The 22,386-nt window shown below is 45.1% G+C and overlaps 1 protein-coding gene across 1 annotated transcript in view; it reads right to left on the bottom strand.

The window, feature by feature from the left end:
• The window catches only part of ROBO1 (roundabout guidance receptor 1), an 893,061-nt gene that overhangs the window by 103,685 nt on the left and 766,990 nt on the right, over positions 1 to 22,386 (bottom strand). The window contains exon 5 of the mRNA XM_075263408.1: positions 19,236 to 19,393. Coding sequence (XP_075119509.1) covers positions 19,236 to 19,393 — 158 coding nt within the window. The remainder of the gene's footprint in view (positions 1 to 19,235; positions 19,394 to 22,386) is intronic.

The raw sequence follows: 22,386 nt of genomic DNA, 5'->3' as shown, positions 1-22,386 counted from the left end.
CATCGGGCTAATAGAATGCATTGGCCAATCAGCGCTGGCCAATGCATTCTATTAGCGTGAACTGAGTTTGCACAGGGGTTCTAGTGCACCCTCGGCTCTGCTACATCAGATTGCTACATCTGATGTAGCAGTGCCGAGTGTGCATCAGATGTGTAGTTGAGCAAAACTGACTCAGCACTGCTAAGTCTGCATTCGCATAGGAATGCATTGGCCAGCCTTCGGCCAATCAGCGCTGGCTCTGCCGGAGGAGGCGGAGTCTAAGGTCGGACCTGAATGGAGACTGGTGTGGAGCGATCTTAGACTCCGCCTCCTCCAGCAGAGCCAGCGCTGATTGGCCGAATTCCGTACTCTGGCCAATCAGCACTGGCTAATGCATTGTATTGGCTTGATGAAGCAGTGCTGAATGTGTGTGCTTAGCACACACATTCAGCTCTACTTCATCGGGCTAATAGAATGCATTGGCCAATCAGCGCTGGCCAATGCATTCTATTAGCGTGAACTGAGTTTGCACAGGGGTTCTAGTGCACCCTCGGCTCTGCTACATCAGATTGCTACATCTGATGTAGCAGTGCCGAGTGTGCATCAGATGTGTAGTTGAGCAAAACTGACTCAGCACTGCTAAATCTGCATTCGCATAGGAATGCATTGGCCAGCCTTCGGCCAATCAGCGCTGGCTCTGCCGGAGGAGGCGGAGTCTAAGGTCGGACCTGAATGGAGACTGGTGTGGAGCTATCTTAGACTCCGCCTCCTCCAGCAGAGCCAGCGCTGATTGGTCGAGTTCCGTACTCTGGCCAATCAGCACTGGCCAATGCATTTCTATGGGGAAAAGTTAGCTTGCGAAAATCGCAAACTGACAGGGATTTCCATGAAATAAAGTGACTTTTATGCCCCCAGACATGCTTCCCCTGCTGTCCCAGTGTCATTCCAGGGTGTTGGTATCATTTCCTGGGGTGTCATAGTGGACTTGGTGACCCTCCAGACACGAATTTGGGTTTCCCCCTTAACGAGTTTATGTTCCCCATAGACTATAATGGGGTTCGAAACCCATTCGAACACTCGAACAGTGAGCGGCTGTTCGAATCGAATTTCGAACCTCGAACATTTTAGTGTTCGCTCATCTCTATTAAAATTAGCAAATATAATAAATTATTTTGCAGAGTTGTAAAGATTTTCTCGAACTATCTTAGTGGTGACATCTGTTGTTACCATTTTGGTTACCAATGGATGCGACCACAAATGTAGGAACTTTTTGTGGTCTGGTCCTTATTAGAGATGAGTGAAAACTAAGATGTCCGAGGTTCGAAATCCGATTCGAACAGCCTCACACTGTTCGGCTGTTTGAACGGATTTCGAACCCCATTATAGTCTATGGGGGGAAATGCTCGTTTCAGGGGTACGCAAAATTCGTTAAAATTATACTTACCAAGTCCTCGAGTGAGGGTCGGGCTGGATTACCCTTGAAGTTTTCTCCCGGCGCAGCGCCCCCGCGGCGTCTTCCAGCTGGAATTCACTCTGCCTAGGCATCGGGGCCTAGGCAGAGCCGACTGCGCATGCGCGGTCAGCTCTGCCCGGCCTGACGCCTGAGAAGAGCCGACTGTGCATGCAAGGGCATGCCCGCGCATGCGCAGTCGGCTCTGCCTAGGCCGGATGCCTAGGCAGAGTGAATTCCAGCCGGAAGACGCCGCGGGGACGCTGCACGGAGAAGACTTCTAAAGGTAAGAGAAGAACCAGCGTTGATTGGCAGAATGTATAGCATTCTGCCAATCAATGCTGGTTCTGCATCGAACCTTCAACTTCGAACAGCTAGTAGTGTTCGATCGAGTACGAGTATTTCGAATACCGTAGTATTCGATCGAACACCTACTCGATCGAACACTACTCGCTCATCTCTAGTTCTTATCAGAATTACCCAGCCATGATGCAGAAGAAGATATTTCACCTACCGTAAGGAAATCCTGGTTGGATTTAAGACCATAAAAATTTCCTCTATTCATGGTCGTATCCATTGGTAATTGATCAAAACCATATGATGTCACCACTAAGATGGTTAGACAAAAAAAATTTCTTTTGACTTTCTTCCCTTTTATCATGTCAATGGCGCCATTGGGATACCTTCAAAAATGGTTCTTCAAATTTAATTTATGGCTACATTCATGGGAATACCCCTTTAAGTGTTGGCTGACCGCCCCTAGTGTCTGTAGGGCAGAGGTACATTACACTATAAGGTAGTCGTCTCCCATGGAGTAGAGTAAAGCCTCCGACATATTTTAGCCACCTGTAAGTTATTATTTTAATTGATGCTTTCAAAGGCCTCCATTCTTCGTCAGATAGCTGAATCCGCGTGGAGGCAGCAAATATTTGAGGCACTTGTAATAACTTGAATTGTTTGCACAGAGCGGTATTCATGATGGTCGATGGGACTGTACAGAGCAGGTGTTCAATATCAGTCCTTGTTCTTTGCTTTGTGAGTTTCGTATAGAAAATTTTTTCGGGTTTGGCCAGAGCACATCTTGAATTGAAACCATAGCGTGTGTGAAAGCGGGGTTCATTGAATCCTCATTTTCCAGAGTTTATTTTTATGAAGAGACGTTCATAAATCATGTCAAAGGATTTTGTAGAAATTTCTCCCTTCCTTCTGCTTGTTGTAACAATGTAATGGCGCTGTCTAGGAGATCAATTTACCAAGCCCAAAACTTTGATCTAAGAATTTTTCAGACATGGATATAATACATGGTAATGTATTCTTCAGACAAACAGATCAGGTACGTTAAGAAAATGAACAAGAGTGAAGGATTCTTAGAATTATTCTACTGTGGAGTAGATGGAAGAGGAAGGCCCGAGAGCACGGGCCATAAAGGGGCCTCTGTCCTGGTTCTAGTCAATGTTACAACTCACGACGATGGAGAGTTGGGCGCTTGGTTGACCCAAACTTTACCAGTAACTCAATATAAAATGGAGGCTTGTCTCATGGTGTTGGTTGACGCCACCTCATCCTTCATCTAGAAAGAGACAGATGGCGTATCTACTAAAGAGGTCTATGTAACTGCTATGGGGTACTGGAAGAGAGGTGGCTCCGTTCTTCAAGAAAGTGGCCAAAGGGTCATGAATAGAGTATGAGCGAATAGTGTTCGATCGAGTAGGTGTTCGATCGAATACTACGGTGTTCGAAATACTCGTACTCGATCGAACACTACTAGCTGTTCGAAGTTTAAGGTTCGATGCAGAACCAGCGTTGATTGGTAGAATGCTATACATTCTGCCAATCAACGCTGGTTCTTCTCTTACCTTTAGAAGTCTTCTCCGTGCAGCGTCCCCGCGGCATCTTCCGGCTGGAATTCACTCTGCCTAGGCAGAGCCGACTGCGCATGCGCGGGCATGCCCTCGCAAGTGCAGTCGGCTCTGCTCCGGCGTCGGGCCGGGCAGAGCCGACCGCGAATGCGCAGTCAGCTTTGCCTAGGCCCCGATGCCTAGACAGAGTGAATTCCAGCCGGAAGACGCCGCGGGGGCGCTGCGTCGGGAGAAGACTTCATGCCCGACCGTCACTCGTGGACTTGATAAGTATAATTTTATTGAATTTTGCATACCCCTGAAACGAGCATTTCCCCCCCATAGACTATAATGGGGTTCGAAAAGTCGAACAGTGTGCGGCTGTTTGAATCGGATTTCGAACCTCGGACATTTTAGTGTTCGCTCATCTCTACTCATGAATAGGGTCTGGAAGGAGAAACAAACAGCTTGGGGTGGAAAAACACGACATACTGTACGATCAAGCCCACCTTTGCTTTGAGGATTTGTACCCATTGCGGGAAAGTGTTGCATGATCGTGATACTTCTTAAATGTTTCGGAGAATTCTGGACACCGCCCATTGTAAAGGCACCATCTTCTTCTCGTAACGGACCTTTAGTTACCCTACTATCTAAAGACCACATTAGAACAAAATCGTCAACATCCAATGACCCCATCAGGAGTGTCTTTCTTATGTGTATGGGGCCCCCCAATACTCCTATGGCCATACAAGCTCCGGGAGGCTCCTGATAAAAGGGGTGACCACCAAGACTCTAGGAAGAGGCAGGCATACCTCCTGGGCCATGGTCACGGGGCACTAATAAACTATATACAGTATATCTGCTCTCTAACACCTTGAAAACCAATGCGTTTCACACTCCATATCTTTTATTTTATATTCATTTTTTTGCAAATGGGAACTCTAATGAGGATACACTGTTTGTAGCTGCACCGTCTAATGATACAGCGACTCCGGGGACACAGAGACTTTACGTTAACAAGGTATTTAAAGTGTTATGAATCAATGAACAAGCCTCGGTGAATCTATGAAGAATGGCTTCCATGCTGGAGATGATGTTACCGTACAGAGTATAAAAAAAAGCCGCACTATCGTACAATACACAAGCCACAACGGATTCCTTCCTTAATTAAGATTCCTTCTAGTGATAAGCAAGGTGAGTTTTCAATAAATCACTGACAAAGGGCTCGGCTCATAATAAATTATGGAAGGAAACGGAGAAGGGTTTACAGACCCCATTCACGCACCACATGCGGTTCTATATATTCCATGCTGGTCGTTTGTTACATAATGGAGAACTAGCGGAATATTCCTGGACGTAAAACCTTATGAGATAATGATCATTATATTTAAAGGGGTTTTCTGAGACATACATAAGGGCTCGTTCACACGGGGCAAGAGGGGGAGGATTTTGGCGCTGAATCCTCCTCAACATTCGCCCCCGCACAATAGAGGTCTAGTGTCCTTTTTTCCGTGAGCGGTTTGTGGAAAAAAGAAGCGAGCTGCCCTTTCTTCAGGTGGATTCCGCAGCTAATTCAGCCGCGGCATCTGCCTCGCAACAGCACCCTCCGGAATAGGCCCATTCATTTGGGCCTACTCTGGAGCGGGAAGCCGCGACTGTTGGAAGCTGAAACAGTCGCGGCAAACGCATTTTGGTCCTAAATCAGGACCAAAATACGCCGACACTAGCCCCATGGGCCTAATGAAGGCTCACCCTAAGGAGAGGTCATCAATATGTGATCTTGGGGGTCTGACACCCACTACGTCACCGATCGCCTGGTTGATGAGGCTATGGCATCTCCGTGAGCAGTAACGCCTCTTCACTGGACATCAAGCACAATGCCATCCATATTGTAGGGGCTATGCTTAGTATTGGAACGGAACGAGTCAGTGCTGTACCATGTAACGTCCAGACACCAGGGCCACCAGATGGAGGGTAGAGTGCCGTCAACAACGAGTCAACAAGAGTGCAAGAGGTCCCAACAATGGCCTAGGCTTTGGCACAATAAAGGGGCTCAAAGATCAAGCAGAAGACAACCTCATTTGGAGGTGACTTTGGACCCAATGACCTGTGACTTGGGTCCACTTGGTATCCACTACTTACAATGATACAAAGTAGTTCTGGTGGACCCAGATAACCTGATCTGATACTCATACAGGCTCCTTGCTGGATAAGCGACTGCAATACAAAAACTTTTCTACATTTTAGAAATAAATCTCCATCCAGTAAATATACGCAGAACTCCTTAAGGGCCGTTCTCGGCTGTCGAGTTGATAAAAATTTGATTCAGTTCTTCCTTTTTCTATCAAATAATTCATCATTTTCTTAGGATCAAATTTAACAGTCCATTTATGAATTTTAGAAAGTGATTTCTTGGTCGGTACATGGAGATGTGTTACTTTGTTACTGTTGTAGTTTTACTATACGGCACTATTATATGGGCTCTATATGGCGGTGTTATTTTAACACTTTATGCAGTGTTATATACATATTGTAAAACATATTAGGGACGTATATCAATAAGACATTCCGATGTCTTCCTTCCAAAAACACGTGTTAGTCCAATTGAGACAAACACATTATAGCAATAGACATATTATTATGTGGAGTGAGTGGCGGTAGTACGATTCTGAATTTTCCTCCCAATTTCCATGTTAAATTTATCAATGAATCTACTACAGGAACTATCCTAGGAGAATACCCAGGGCAATTTTACACTTGGGCTGTTCAGTAATTTGTAAATGGTTTCCACATGAAGCCGAGATCGAAATCTAGTCACACATGTCGTATGGCGCAACATGGGTTACAGGGAGGGTGGAGGGGATGGGGTATTTTGTTGTAAGCCTGAAAAGATAAACTGTAACACGTGGGCAAGTCTCGGCGAAGAGAAATAAAAGGTAGAATCCAAACTACTGTGAAGAGGCGTCTTTGAAGTCGACCATCTCGGGATCAGTAGTTGATGAACTCGCCCTGAACTTGCAGGCTGACATGTCGGCATTTCTGTGCCCTTAAGCATGTCATTTCATTGCAATGATTTGATACACAGGAAGCCTTGGCGGAATGATACGGCACTATGGTATTTGTGCACCTCTGAGGTTATCTCTCCGGAGCACATAGCCCACCGCACATTGTAACAAGCGCGCGGGAACTTCCGTAACTCTGGCGGTCTCATTCCATCCATTCTTCCGAATGCAAACACGGAGGAAGTTTTTAATCAGCGCGCAGCTCCTAAGGAGTCATTCTAAGATACTTGTCTGATTAAATGTCTTTCCGAGGTTTCTCTACGCGAATACTAATGACCAGTGAGACATGTGGCTTTAGTTTAAACCTCGATTCCAAGAGGCCCCGGACGCTGGCACTGCACCGCCTGCTAATAATATCCATGTTTTACTCACTAAATTTCTCATTTTAGACGTCATGGCATACAGTACAGGAATGTTTCGCCAGTGTATTGTTCTTCGTCATATTACTAGCTCATGAATGGAATGCCAGAAGTACAGTGCAGACCGACACAGTGACAAAGAGATGTATATTAGCATAACAATACAGGGTTATTGGATATATAGAGTTTGTGGAAAGTGTGTATTTAAAGGGGTTATTAGGTATTATAATACTGATGATCTATCCGCAGTATACAGTAGATCATCAATATCAGAATAGTGGGGGTAGCGGGATCTTCAAAGCAGCTGCAGTGCTCAGATGAGTGACACATCTGCCTCACAGACCCGAGATGTCCTATTTACCCATCACATGATCTGTTTACAGCTCCGTCCCATTCAAGTTAGGGGGTATCCGCCTCAAAATGCTGACCAAAAAGACGGCTCCCATTGAAATCAATGGGAGTAAGAAGCTCATTCTTTAGGCCGTTTCGCCTCGCGATTTGGCCTGAAGATGCTCCCTCCTCCAGAATACGCCCATTCATTGGCTGGCATTGGCATTCATAAGGCTGGAGTCACACTGCTGAAATTTTTGGTTCAGAATGTGGGTTTGAAAAGGGTAGAAATAGGGTTGAGCGATCGGGATCGGAAAAGATCGGATCCCGATCGGCGATCGAGTAAATTTCACGATCGTGTTCCGATCCCGCCTAAAAAAGATCAGGAACGGAATTCTGATCCCGATCGCTCAACTTACCTGCACAGATCCGCTGCCGCTCCCCGTTCTTCTCGCTCCTCTTCTCTCTCATTGACATGCCTTCAGAGCGCCCTGCGTGCCCCTGCCTCCCTAGACTAGTGTTAGAGATGATGGGAGTAGGCGGGGCTTGTGGCTTAGGAGAGTGTGGGCGGGTACTGGGAGGGGAGACGTGAGTGATGCACTCACATCTCCCCGCCCACACTCTCCTAAGCCACAACAAGCCCCGCCTACTCCCATCATCTCTAACACTAGCCTAGGGAGGTGGGGATGTGCACGGTCCTCTGAAGGCATGTCAATGAGAGAGAAGAGGAGCGAGAAGAACGGGGAGCGGCAGCGGATCTGTGCAGGTAAGCGGACACCAGGGGGGTTAAGTATTTTTTTTTAATCAATACACAGTGTGGAGTCCAAAAATTGAAACCATTTTTGGACTCCATGCTGTGTACTGAATGGGATCGTTTTTAGATTCCTATCTTCGATAATTAAAAAAATCCCATTGACTTGCATTGGGATCGGGATCGGGTTCAGATGGAAAGTGATCGGAAATCGGATTTTAAAAACGATTCTGAAATTTCAAGATCGGCTCAACCCCAGCTAGAAAACATAATGGTCCACTTCTGGCTTTGGCTCAAAAACCTGCACCAAAAGCTGCATGTGTGAATCCAGCCTGAGAATAGACTCATTTGGAAAAGGTAGAAAATGAAAAGACTTCAACTAAGCTGCGGCACTAGAACTGTGTGTTTCTGGAATTTTTTAAATTGTGTATTTAGAATTTCCTGGTTTGTGAAGAAAATGCAAGAAATGCAGTATAAACTGACACAGGGTTAGATCATTAGATGACAAGAACAGAAGGTGCAAGTAACTCTGCTTAATAGAATAACAGTATATAAGAAATATGTGATATACTGTGATCTGTGCGCCTAATGTACGCTGCCCGTAATGTACTGTGTGGCTAATGGAACACCACAGAGAAAAAACTGGGCGCTTTATCTAGTAATTTAGGAACAAGTATCCAATATAAGGATATTAATTAGCCCTAAGCCCTCGGCTATCTCCAGTCTGTCCGGCTGCAGAGGGATTTGACGGGTTTCCCGATAAACATACAATACTATTTATCCCCAGAACGGAGGTCGTCTATACATCTGGCGGCAGATATCAGGGTATCCGTTTTCTGGGAATAGGAAAAAAAAAACTCCATTTCAATGTGGAATTCCAAGATTTCATTATTTTCTTGAGGATTTATTACATTTAGCTTTAACCTGATTTAAAAGAGTTCTGTAATTTGTAATAAAATCCTTTTCCCCGGCATTAAAGGGGTTGTCCAAGACTGACCCTCAGATCCTACTGTTATAATATATATGGAACTTTAATAGTGACTACAGATGAGTGAGTAGTATTCGATGGAGTAGGTATTCCATATAATACTACGGTGTTCGAAATACTCGTACTCGTTCGAATACTACTCGCTATTCGCAGTAAAGATCCGATTCAGAACCAGCATTGATTTCCCGAATGCTATACAGTGTACGGCATTTGGCAAATCAACCCTGGTTCTGCAGCAGGCTCGTCCTTGCTAGTCAGGAGAGCTGGCAGCTTGCTGTTATGAGGGAGCTTACTTTTTCTCATAGGAATGCATTGACCAGCATTGATTGGCCGAATGCTATACAGTGTACAGCATTGGGCCAATCAACGCTGATTCTGCCGGAGGCTAGTCTGTGAGGAGGCAGAGTCTAAGATCGGACCACAATGGAGACTGCTGTGGTTCGATCTTAAACTCCGCCTCCTCACAGACGAGCCTCCGGCAGAACCAGCATTGATTGGCTGAATGTTGTACACTGTATAGCATTCGGCCAATCAATGCTGGTTCTGCAGGATGAGTAAGGGCCGGTTCACATTAGCGCTTGCCTCCCGTCTGGAAGGAGTCCGCAGGAGGACCCCCCCGAACGGAATATCAGCGCAACTGCAAGCACTGTACAGTTAAAGCGCACGGACCCCATAGACTATAATGGGGTCCATGCGCTTTAACTGCACTTCGCTCCTCCTAAACACTCTCCTCCTGCTACTCGTGGACTTGGTGACTCTCCTTTAGTAGAATGGATGGTGCATAACATGGTGGCTCAGTGGTTAGCTGGAGTCCTGGGTTCGATTCCTGCCAAGGGCAACATCTGCAAGGAGTTTGTATGTTCTTCCCATGTGTGTGTGGATTTCCTCCCCTACTCCAAAGACATACTGATAGGGGAAAAATGTACATTGTGATCCCTCTATGGCGCTCACAATGTACAAAAAACCTGACACTGCCCTATCAATGCTATAACCCATGCATTTCAAAATTTCCAAGATGAGCAACAGAGGAACAGCATAACATAGAGTTACAAGACGTTCTAACATTGTTATTTCATGGGATATACACGTAAAACAGATGCAACCATGCCAGGAGAGCGAATAGATCCTCTTAAGTAAATGACGGTTTTTCCATCTTTTTCGCTGAGCCATTAACTCCTCGCTGTTTACACATTGTTTTGGACGGCGTTCACGCACAATAAGCGTCCTCGATCTTCTGCTGTGTTGCGGGCTTTGATATATTCAGCGTATTGTTATCTGGTATTCTTTCAGGACAACATTAAAGCTGTTTACCTATAAAAATCTCTTCCCGGGTATTGTATTTGTGCCGCATTAACAAGCGTGAATAGTAATGTCAGCAGCGGGAGTACGCCATTGTTCAGCGCATTATGATAGTTAACAAGACTTTTGTCTCTATAATACATAGGACATGGGCGTGCGGTGAAGGGGCGCAGAGGATGGCAAGGCTGCATTGTATCAATGGGCACCGCTTACACGGAATACGTCCACCCACTACTGGCACAGAATTTCTCAATACAAAGCAAGTGGGCAAAGTAGGGTTTGGTGGTCCTATCTTTGGTTTAGTAGGGGGATGGGAGGGGTTCTAATCTGTGGGGGAGGAGGGGTTGGGGTGCATGAAATTAGGTTTTATAATGTGAATCACATATGGCATACTATATCTGATCGGCACTGTCACCCTGGTTATTCAAATCTGTTCAGCTATTCCAAAGATACAAGCCCTGATCGTGATGATGCAAGCTTGGATATACTGTCCAGGTAGGTGATAGCACTTGGGGGCGGGGTCTATGCGTGCTGTAGATCGTACAGTGTCACCGCCCACAATATCAGGGCTTATATCTTTGGAATGGCTGAACAGGTTTGGATAAAGAAATCAACGAAATGCTCGGGGGTGACAGTGCTGATCAGATGATGTAGGTCATTGGGTTTTCCATATCTGGTTACAGGTCCTCTTTAAAGTTAAGTTTAATGCAATTCTATTTAAACTTCCGCCTTCATTTCTTACTATATTTTGTATATAGTCATCTGATACAAAGATCCAAATCCTCTGCGTAGACAGTTTCAAAAGATAACTAGTAACTGACAGGCTCCCTCTAGTGGTCTTAAAGTTGTTTGCAGGGCTGTGATATTGACTGTTGCGCCATGTCCACTACTTACCAAGCACAGTGCCATACACTGGATAGTGGCCATACTTGGTATTGCAGCTCAAGCTCATTTAATTGAATGGAACTGAGCTATAGCATTGGCGATATGAGAAATGGATGTGATGTCACCGGCCTGGACAGAGTAAGTGAAGCTCACCGTTATTGTGTGCTCCAGACCTGGAACGTCTTCATCATGCTTACGATTTCTTGGCCAGGGTCTGATATGTTGGACTTTTCCGATCAAATATTGATCCTAAGAATAGGTCATCAATAGAGATGAGTGGGTAGTATTCAATCGAGTAGGTATTCAATAGGATACTACAGTATTCGAAATACTCGTACTCGTTCCAATACTACTCGCTATTCGCAGTAAAGATTCAATTCAGAACCAGCGTTGATTGGCCGAATGCCTATACAGTGTACAGCATTCGGCCAATCAATGCTGGTTCTGCCAGAGGCTCATCTGTGAGGAGGCGGAGTCTAAGATCAGACCACAATGGAGACTGCTGTTGTCTGATCTTAGACTCCGTCTCATCATAGACGAGCCTCCGGCAGAACCAGTGTTGATTGGCCGAATGCTGTACACTGTATAGCATTTGGCCAATCAATGCTGGTTCTGTAGGACGAGTAAAGGCCGGTTCACATTAGCACTTGCCTCCCGTCCGGAAGGAGTTCGCACGAGGACCCCCCGAATGGAATATCAGCGCAACTGCAAGCGCTGTGCAGTTAAAGCGCATGGACCCCATAGACTATAATGGGGTCTGTGTGCTTGCCGCGCACTGCCCACACAAATCATTCATGCAGGCAGTGTGCTGCAAGCACACGGACCCATTATAGTCTATGGGGTCCATGTGCTTTAACTGCACAGCGCTCCTCCTAAACACTCTCCTCCTGCTACTCGTGGACTTGGTGACTCTCCTTTAGTTGAATAGTGGTTTCCCCTGAAACGAGCATTTTTCCCCATAGACTATAATGGGATTCGATATTCCATCGAGTAGTCCTATTGAGGCTCTACTCAAAACCAATATCGAATCTCGAATATTTCACTACTCGCTCATCTCTAGTCATCAATATCATAGTCCTGGAGAACCCCTCTAAGCTCAAAAAACAAATCAGCCCCCTAGTGGTGACAATAGGAAGTCTAGATTTTTAGTTATATAGAGGAGGAGGGTTTGGGTGGTTTCGCAGACTGTTCTGTACTACAGATTCGGAGCAGTGAAGTCTTATCCTGTATATTAGGAGAACTCTCTTTACACATTTCAGAACTGAGATCCATCACATTATTATCAAATAACAAGACGAAAATCTCTAAAATCAGAAAGTGTGATTTTCTGTAAAATGCTCCTAGAGGGCAGCGAGATGGTCCAGAAAGAACTATTAGATGCTAATAGTTTGTGTCCTGGAGATAAGCCAATGTGCTATGAGAAGGTGAGAGCGCGGAAGAAAGTGGAGCAGGGCATGAAAGGAGCGGAGGATTCTTCTAAGGCTGATATTTGCTTTGTACGGGTTGGGATCCAATTCTGAAGCCGTGAGATGTAAAGCGCGGCCGGAGCTATTAGCACCAGATAGACATCACCGCTCCAGATGAAATATTCCACCAGTCTGCGGAAGGAACTGGAGACTGAGGGACTGCAAAACTGTGGGAACAAAACACACGGCAAAAAGTCTGCGAGATCCTACCCAGAGAGGTGCCCGGGTTTATAGGAAGGGGCTGCTCTTTATGGGCTCCTAAACAGTTTACGAGGGCCTTTGTTTTAGCACCAGATTCTGGGAGATTCTTCTAGATAAGGAATGTTTGATGTCAGGTTGGAATGAAGATGGAAAGGTAAACTGTAAAAATCTTAAAGGGGTATTTCCCCAAAACCAAGTCTAGATCTTTACATCAAGTAATAGCTGCGACTGCACTGATTCTGGCACAGTTTGAGTTTTTTTCTCTAGCCCCCACCATTCCTGAGCAATCAATGTTGTTAGTTTTGGTGCCTGAGATACTATTCAGTCTCTGTATTGTCAGAAGGGCGGGGTCAGGCAGGAGCAGACAAGGGGTGTGGTTCTGAGCTCTGACACTGGCTGCCTCTGATTGGAGCTCTGAATCACGCCCCCTGCCTGACACCGCCCACCCGACATTGCAGAGGTTAAATAGCACATCAGGCACCAAAACTAACTGCTTGTTGCTCATGAACGGTGGGGGCTAGAGAAAAAATTCCAACTCCGTTGGAATCAGTGTAGCAGCGTTTATGCTAAGAACTAGAATTGGTGAAGGGGGTAAGCATAGCGTCTTAGCATAGACACTGCTGCTTTTTAAGTGTTTTTTTCCGGACTGATACGACCAATGATCAATCCTCTGGATACAATAGATCACCAATGGAAGATTCAAGCAACAGCAGTATCCATAACCCATCCTTCTTCAGGCTTTGGGACGTCAGGTTTATTAGCACATGGGCTGTTTGTAGTTTAATCCCCTTTTTTTAACCATATCAGTGCCGAACTACAAGAATCCCGGACTAAAGCTAAAAAATCATGTTCTTAGAAGTTGTAAAAGCATCCATATTGGTTTACAGCCAATTTTATGATAATGAGCCCAAAGCCAAGGAACAAGCCAAAAGAGATACAAGACGTCTGGATATCAAGAGTAAAATATCTATATAATACAAAGATGTGGGTCAATGAAAACTCCAAATGACTAAGAGATTCCCATATTATACGGATACTTTGTAATGCTTTTAGTTGGCTCAGTACTACGTATAATAGACAATGCGGTGTTATATAAGATTTATGAGTGAAACATATTGAGAGTATGAGGAAGATAAATCACATGATGGCAGAGGGAATGTTTCACAATTATTATCTGTATTAGACCGTGGTAAGGATTATTCTGTGTACTCACGAGCACTGCTATAATATAGTGCGGTACTGTGTACAGAGACAGAAAGACTCCGAGACTGCGAGCAGAGGACGTCATCTGACATTGGCATTCAATCACGTGCCACCCTCTCCAGCCAGGAATGTCCCAGAGAAGAAGCTCCGACCTCAAATCTGATTTCTGACCAGGGCTAACTAAACCTCAGATAAGAATAGTTCTCAGAATCGATAGCCAGAAGCATCCTCTAAAAAAATTCTAGATATTGTATAGAAGGGATTGCCATTGTATCGAGCAAGTTATCTTGGAACCTGGCGGCCGCAAAATAGCACCGCGTATACGGTACCGGCAAAATGGGAGCGTATACGGCCGGCAAAAGCTCCCGCGGCGTCTACGTGTTACATTACGTGCCAAAATACATCGTGTGAACCCGGCCTAATACAGCGCCAAGTTCCATTCCAATGGCAGGTCTAATGACGTGAACCTACAGCACCATAGGGATATAAGGCGTTCTAAGTTTGGGTCACTGGACCAGTGGTCGGGAAGTATAATAGACTTGTGAATCCATCTTAAAGGTACAAAGCAAAAAGATTATCTGCCCCCCCCCCAAAGTACAAAACCCTTTTCTTCCCGCACGTCTTGGTTCACTAGGTGACCATCTCCCTGGCTGTTTATTACGGAATATTTGCTCTTGTTCCGCACACAAAGCCAATGTTACAGAGTTTACTTACCAAGTTTCAGTAGTAATCTCCTGCCCTATTGATTTAACCTGTTCATTTCTGACCCGCTTCTTATCACTGGACAAATATGACCCTCGGTGTCAAACAAGATTACAAAAGAAAGGATGGCAGGCGCAGATTACAGGGAGTTAAATCAAATTTTTACCGGCGCTATAAGCCCGCATTGAAATTCTTCAGAGCGTACAGGTGTTGCGCAGAACGTTCCTGCCTTTGATCTCACTCCTGTCTTTGTTCTAGCAGGTGGGAAAAACACTTTTTAACCTCATTACGGCAGAGACACCAAACCACATTAAAGATGAGATAGAACGCTGCTGTTTATTTACATGCTTTAAAGCAGATTTCTCCGCTTTTTATATAGGGATCTGCATACTTACTTTGCTTTAAAGTGAAGCTTCAGCTTTGGCCCTGCCAGGCATATATTAAGTAGCTGCAGAATACCAATTCCCTAATATAAGGTTCTTATCAACCCTTTAGGGTACGGACAGGGGCGGATCCAGGGCCGGGCAAGATGGTCAACTGCCTGGGGCCCCGCGGCGCGGCCCGGACCTAACAAAACGGTCCCGGTCGGCGGGACTTGAAGACATGTTGCATCAAGTGCTGAATGACCCGCTCACCCATGGTCACGAATGGTTGTGTGATTTTATTACAATATTGTGAGGGCGGGACTTAAAATCACTTTAATTCAGGTTGTGGATTCTAGATCTGCGGACTCCAGCCTGGTTGAGCCCACACGGCACGTGATCAACCCTCGATCCCTGGATCACTCCATTTCCTCCCTCCTCTCCTTATCTTCTAGGTAATTACCTCTGCATTGGGGGGTTGGATTTACTATATTCATTGGTTTTAATCTGAAAAGCCACATACCTCACCTGATTGGTGATCTCACCTTGAACAAATTGGTGTTTTGTTTATCCAAATCCATTCAGCCATTCCAAAGATATAAGCCCTTGTAGAGGGAAATTAGGGTCTACTAACCAAGTGGGTGGTAACACTGAGGTTCCTCTTGGGGTGGGGTCCCTGTGCTGTATTGCAGTGTTAATGTCGCCAATTGACTAGTAGACCGTAATTTGCATCATCATTAACAGGGCTTATAACTTTGGAATAGCTAGACAGATTTGGATAGGCAAACGACCTAAACGCTCATGGTGAGAGCACTGATCTGACGGTGTATCTCCATGGGATTTTCACACCTGGTATAAGACTCCCTTTAAGTTTTAGCTAGGGTTGAGCCGATCTTGACTTTTCAGGATCGATTTTAAAATCCGATTTCCGATCATTTTTCATTCGAACCCGATCTCGATCCCAGTTCCGATCCCAATGCAAGTCAATGGGATTTTTTTTATTAATCGGAGATCGGATTTTAAAAGCAATCCTATTCACTATACAGCATGGAATCTAACAATTGAACGCTTTAATTGTTAGAATCCACGCTGTGTAGGGAATCACTAAGTAGCCAGAGGATTTTTTTTTAATCCTCTGTCTACTTAGTCCCCCCCGGTGTCCACTTACCTCCAGAGATGGCTGGTCCGGTGCCCGGTGTTCTTCACCTTGCTGCCGCTCCTCACTACTCTTCTCACCTCGCTGCCCCCTGCCTCCCAGGATGGGAGAGTGTGGGTGGGTTAGGAGAGTGTGGGCAGGTACTGGGAGGTGTCTCCCTGCCCTGTACCCGCCCACACTCTCCTAAGCCACAAGCCCCGCCTTCTTCCTAGCTCTTTAAACACTAACATGGGAGGCGATGGCAGTGAGGCGAAGAAGAATGAGAACACCGGGCACCGGATCAGCCATCTCTGGAGGTAAGTAGCTACTAGAGATGTTAGTTTAGTCTCCCATTAGAATGAATGGAGGCAGCCGGCGCGCACGGGGTTAAGGCTGTGTGCCGGCTCCTTCCATTCATTCCTATAGAACCGCAGCGGAGCCTTCACACTGAGTATACACTCTACTCAGAATGAGCGGAGCGTATACTCAGTGTGAAGGCTAAGCAAAGCATTGTGGGAAATAGTACCGATCTCGATCCCACCTAAAAAGTTCATGTTCGGAATTCCGATCGCGATATTGAAATTTTCTCGATCGGCGATCGGAATCCGATCTTTTCCGAAGACGATCGCTCAACCCTAGTTTTGGCCTGTGTGCTGAATATCATGAAGTGTCACCGCCCACTTGGCTAGTATCAACACTAACAGGGCTTATATCTTTGGAATGGCTGAACAGAGTTGGATGAACACTATACCAAACTGTTCAAGGTGACGCTAGGTTCACACCTGCGTTCTTCTTTCCGTTCTGTGCTCTCCGTCTTCTGCATGCCAGAAGACGGAAAGCACAGACCGGGTCCGGCCGTGAGCGGCGGTGAGCGTTTTATGCTCTCCGCCGCGAAACCGGATTTTTTTTATCCGGACACAGAGTACTGCATGTCCGACTCTGTGTCCAGATTATAAAACCCGGTTTCGCGGCGGAGAGCGCAAAACGCTCACCGCCGCTCACGGCCGGACATCTCTCTCACCCATTCAAATGAAAGGGTGAGAGAGACTCCTGCAGGTTTCCGTCTCCTGCTCTGTTTTAGGCAGGAAACGGAAACCTGCAGTACGGAGACCGGGCGCAGATGTGAACGAGCCCTGACAGCACCGATCGGATGATTTATTCCATTGGGTTTTTCCGTCCCAGTGACAAGTCCCCTTTAAGGCTGGTTTAACAGAACGTGTACATTGGGATTGAGGTACAATAAAACGGTATTATGTTGTTCATGTTTTTGTCCTTAACACATTGTACTTTTCCTAGCAATTATAAAAGAACAAGACGCTGCCGCCGCCCCGAGGATCAATGATCTTTATTGTAACAGATCCCTTCTTTATAATGAAGTCAGGTCATCTGTCACAAAGGAATACCGCCATCGTCCAAACACCCCCCGTGCCCACACAATATATCGTTACTTCTGGACTGTAGCACTTTTAATTTACCTAAGTGTTCTCTACATATTGATAAACGAGTCGAGAAACGTCGCGTCTCCGCCATGATAGATACAGTAGTAAATATCCCAGGATTTCCCAAAGCGTCCCATATTTTAATTAAAATGATTGAGAAACTACAAATCATTTACTCGTCCTTTATCAGCAAAACAGAATAATGCCGATCCTAATTCTGGAACAGATGGCATAAGCGGAAAAAAAGCCCAGTATTAGAGTCTGCCGCTTCCTAAGCATATGGATTAACATCTTGTTACACTGTTTTAGTATAATCAGAAATACTTATCAACAATCCGCAGAGTTCCACATTTATAGATTTAATGGCATCAAGTCTGGAGTGAAATATAGTCGGGGAAAAAAAAAATATGGCACCGAAATAGGTAGCCAGCCCCCCGGGAGAAGAGACTTCAGATAGCCAACAGAACTCAAGTTACTCCAAGTCAATTCTGGCCAGGACTTCGTTCCGCTCATTCATTGTGAATGCTGATTGATGGACCGTCGCTTTAAATTTGGTAAGAAGTCCTAGGCAATGAGAAGTCCATTTGTTACCGCGACAGGATAAATTATATTACGAAGTGATACAATTTGTCAAATCGCAAGGAAATACATAAAGTGAATAGCAATAACATGCGGCAATACATTTAAAGGTGCCCATGGTGTCCGCTCCACGATGAAATGTACCATTGGTAGTGCGAAGAGCAACTAGTCTGGAGCCGTGACGTGCAACGGTGTATGATAGAGGTATAAGATGCCTTATGTGGTGTAAAAGTCACGCAGCGGGAACTCCATGGCGAAAACAGTCACTGCAAAGTTGGGATCATTGCACACTTTGCAGAAAAATATGCACGGCGGAAAAACCATTTGCAAAACCATTGGAACCGCCATGTTTTTTTTTTTTGCTGCGGGATTCTACATGAGGGCTTAGCCTAAAGGAGTTTTTCTGTCCCCAATCGATTTTATATACCAATGACCCATCCATAGAATAGGTCATCAGTATGTGACTTATGGGGGTCCAACACCCAGTCCTTGCACAAATCAGAAGCCCCTGCATTCCAGAAGCTACTAGTGGATTGGGCGTGCGTGCACTAATAGGTACAGCACACAAGACCCATGCACTGTATAGTGGTGGTTTTGGGGAACTGCAGCACCAATCCTATTGAATGATGTTCTATGCACCGCCTGTCTACTAGCACCTAGAGGCTGCTGCAATGGCTGATATATTGGGGGCTGGGTGTCGAACCTGAAAACAGGTGTCTTGTGGAGATGACATTAGTATGAAAAATGTATTTTGGGGCCAGAAGATCCCTTTAAAGGTTAAATTGCATATATCTGTAATATAAAGATAGCAGCTAGTAGATACCAGAATGATAGTGCAGATCCCGGGCCTATTCAGTATCAGCTGAATGAACATCCATAGGAATGCTTAACCAATTCCCATTGTTAGGTTGGGTTTAGAATATAAAAAAACAAGAAAACTTGATAATCTTCAGTAGTTGATACCTTTATACAATTCTTACAATCTGTACCCAGGATACTGCTAGATTCCACTAAGCGCTTCATTTCTGCTTGGATCCCCTTAGAGAGTCCAATGAGCGTTCTACAGAATCCTAGACTTTCTAAGATCTTTGTACAATTTTTGCTCTAAAGTCAAAAGTTTACAAAATGACAACAATACTAATGATACAATATGACCTCTATCAATGAACACATTCACATAACAATAGGAAGACACCGCCACGCTTACCGTGATTCGTTCATCTTTGTCATCTATTGGAGTCCCATCTTTCTTCCAGGATATTGTGGGCTCTGGGTGACCTCGAGGAGGTTGGCACTCCATCACAGCAGGTTCTCCAACTGCTACCATGACATCCGAAGGGTTTTGGCGGAAGTCATCTCTTAGAACTGTAAAACAAAAGGGCAAATACGTGTCCGTTAATAAAAGAGTGAACAAATCAATTGGATATCTCATCCAAGAAGGCAATACCTAGTCAGAAAGATGAAATTTGGTGATAATGTCATCCTAAATGGTTTCTCAGAGTCATTAAATCATCAACCTTGGTCTTTACATACACATTAGATAAATGTCAGCAAAGCCACTGGTTCCGATGGACCAACTGATGATCTATAGTAATGTGTATTTGGGTGTCCTGACTTCTCTCCGATGGGAGATCAAGGTGCCGGATTTAAAAATGGCTGATCCTTTTGTTCTCGGGGTAAATAAACCACTTAACCTGGAGTCTGACAGATATGGGGTAGTTGAGAGGGACGGAGGCCGGGCTGAGCATGCATGTGTATGGGGGAAATTAAGAACGGTCTCCCTCCCTAAATGGCCAACTTTAGTTAGAACCTCTGAGATCCTATATTAGTACATCAATGCTTATCCTTATCGTTTCCAAACTTTCAAATCATTCTTAAATTTTATACCTTAAAGGGAATTTCCTGGACTATGATATTAATGACCTAGCCTTAGAAAATATAGACTTCGTCATTTCTTTCTATTCCTACTAGGTAAAAATGTCCTATGACCTGTTTTATCCTCATGAAGAGTAATGGCATCTACAGTCTATGGGCCTTCACCTTTCCAGATGTCCAGGATCAACTTCATGGCCTCACACCAATGAGTAGGTCACATCCAGCCAAGGCAACATCTTTATGTGCTCTCCATGTTCACATTGGTATCTCTAAAACATGCTCTGGTGAAGCGTCGGACTGGGCCATCAGAGTATCAGAAGATCCTCCGTTGGGCCCAGGTTCTAACATAATAATGGTCCAGCAGAAGACCCAGTTTGAAGGATACTTTGGTCTACTTTCTACAGGTTGTTGGTGGTCTACTTCCTTGGTCTACTTCCTACAGGTTGTTGGTGGTCTACTTCCTACAGGTTGTTGGTGGTCTACTTCCTTGGTCTATTTCCTACAGGTTGTTGGTGGTCTACTTCCTTGGTCTACTTCCTACAGGTTGTTGGTGGTCTACTTGCTACAGGTTGTTGGTGGTCTACTTCCTTGGTCTACTTCCTACAGGTTGTTGGTGGTCTACTTCCTTGGTCTACTTCCTACAGGTTGTTGGTGGTCTACTTCCTACAGGTTGTTGGTGGTCTACTTCCTTGGTCTACTTCCTACAGGTTGTTGGTGGTCTACTTGCTACAGGTTGTTGGTGGTCTACTTCCTTGGTCTACTTCCTACAGGTTGTTGGTGGTCTACTTCCTTGGTCTACTTCATACAGGTTGTTGGTGGTCTACTTCCTTGGTCTACTTCCTACAGGTTGTTGGTGGTCTACTTCCTACAGGTTGTTGGTGGTCTACTTCCTTGGTCTACTTCCTACAGGTTGTTGGTGGTCTACTTCCTTGGTCTACTTCCTACAGGTTGGTGGTGGTCTACTTCCTACAGGTTGTTGGTGGTCTACTTCCTTGGTCTACTTCCTACAGGTTGTTGGTGGTCTACTTCCTACAGGTTGTTGGTGGTCTACTTCCTATAGGGTGTTGGTGGTGTACTTCCTTGGTCTACTTCCTACAGGTTGGTGGTGGTCTACTTCCTACAGGTTGTTGGTGGTCTACTTCCTTGGTCTACTTCCTACAGGTTGTTGGTGGTCTACTTCCTACAGGTTGTTGGTGGTCTACTTCCATGGTCTACTTCCTACAGGTTGTTGAAACGGTGTCCCAAGAATCATTTCATGCGGTGTGTCTAAGGAACCGCCATCTGATATTACTCAGGTTCATTATGTCTAAATTGTCTAAGAAAAGAAGTGCAGCCTGTGAGGGTTGACCGTGATGGTATTCAGTGTACACCCCGGTGGAAGAAGTTGGCACCATACAAATAATGGGTAATTAATGATTGTTTAGTTAAAACAGACAAAGTGCTAATGTAAATCTGCTAATCTGTATACCGCAATCACCTTGAAGCAATGCACGGAATGTAATTTGCTCGAACTGCTTAATTAGAATATTGATTAAATTATTCCGCGCATGGACCCAAGATATATCATAGAGAACATGGTGAAGCCAAGAGCCGCTGCCAAATCCTCTCCGTCTTGCCTCATATTTCATCCCACCAAATTGCTGACGACTTCCGTTATGCTATTCATTAATTATCTGCTAATGCAGAAGAATTTGGGAGCGAACCTGCAGCTTAATGAAGAGACTGCGAACTTAGAATATCTACGGGAGCAAAAAAAAACTTCACTGCATTTCATTAACATTAGAGCTGCGATCGCAGTTAAAGCTGCAGCAATAATAAACACTTAGGCTCATTAAAGGCATTGGCTGATGTGTGTATAACAGAATACTTGCAGAACAGTAAAGATTCCCATAAAGAAACGTTCACTCTAGAAATTGTTCTACAGTGTAAATAGAAAGACCTTTAAAATAATGGCCGGGTCACAAAAACATGCGCGGGTATGAAGGATTTAAGTGGTTTAAAGTCATTTCAACAAATTGCACATAAATCCAAAGTTATAGTTATAAGAAACATTGTAATGTAGGTTATCAGAGAAAATGCTGCTTTTCCCTCCTATTTAGCTGCTTTCCTACCTTCCCTTTCCAAACTGACTCTCACTCTGAAATCTCTGCTATATCCATCTCACTGATTCAGGACATACAATAGTCATATAGTTCGTGTCAGTGGCATAACTAGGAATGGCTGGGCCCCAAGGCGAACATTTGACATGGGTTTCTCCCCCCAACCCTGAAATCCCCCGCTTGCACAAAGTGTATTCAAGCGTACACTATCATACCCCATAGTGGCCCCTGCACACACTATCATACCCCATAGTGGCCCCTATACACACTATTATGCACCACAGTTACCCTTGCACACAGTATTATGCCCCATAGTGGCCCCTGCACACAGTATTATCCCCCATAGTGGCCCCTGCACACAGTATTATCCCCCATAGTGGCCCC

This window comes from Leptodactylus fuscus, chromosome 2 (genome assembly GCF_031893055.1).
Source record: "Leptodactylus fuscus isolate aLepFus1 chromosome 2, aLepFus1.hap2, whole genome shotgun sequence".
Lineage (NCBI taxonomy): Eukaryota > Metazoa > Chordata > Amphibia > Anura > Leptodactylidae > Leptodactylus > Leptodactylus fuscus.
Note: the sequence above shows the minus strand (reverse complement) of the source record. Positions and strands in the feature narration are given on the sequence as shown.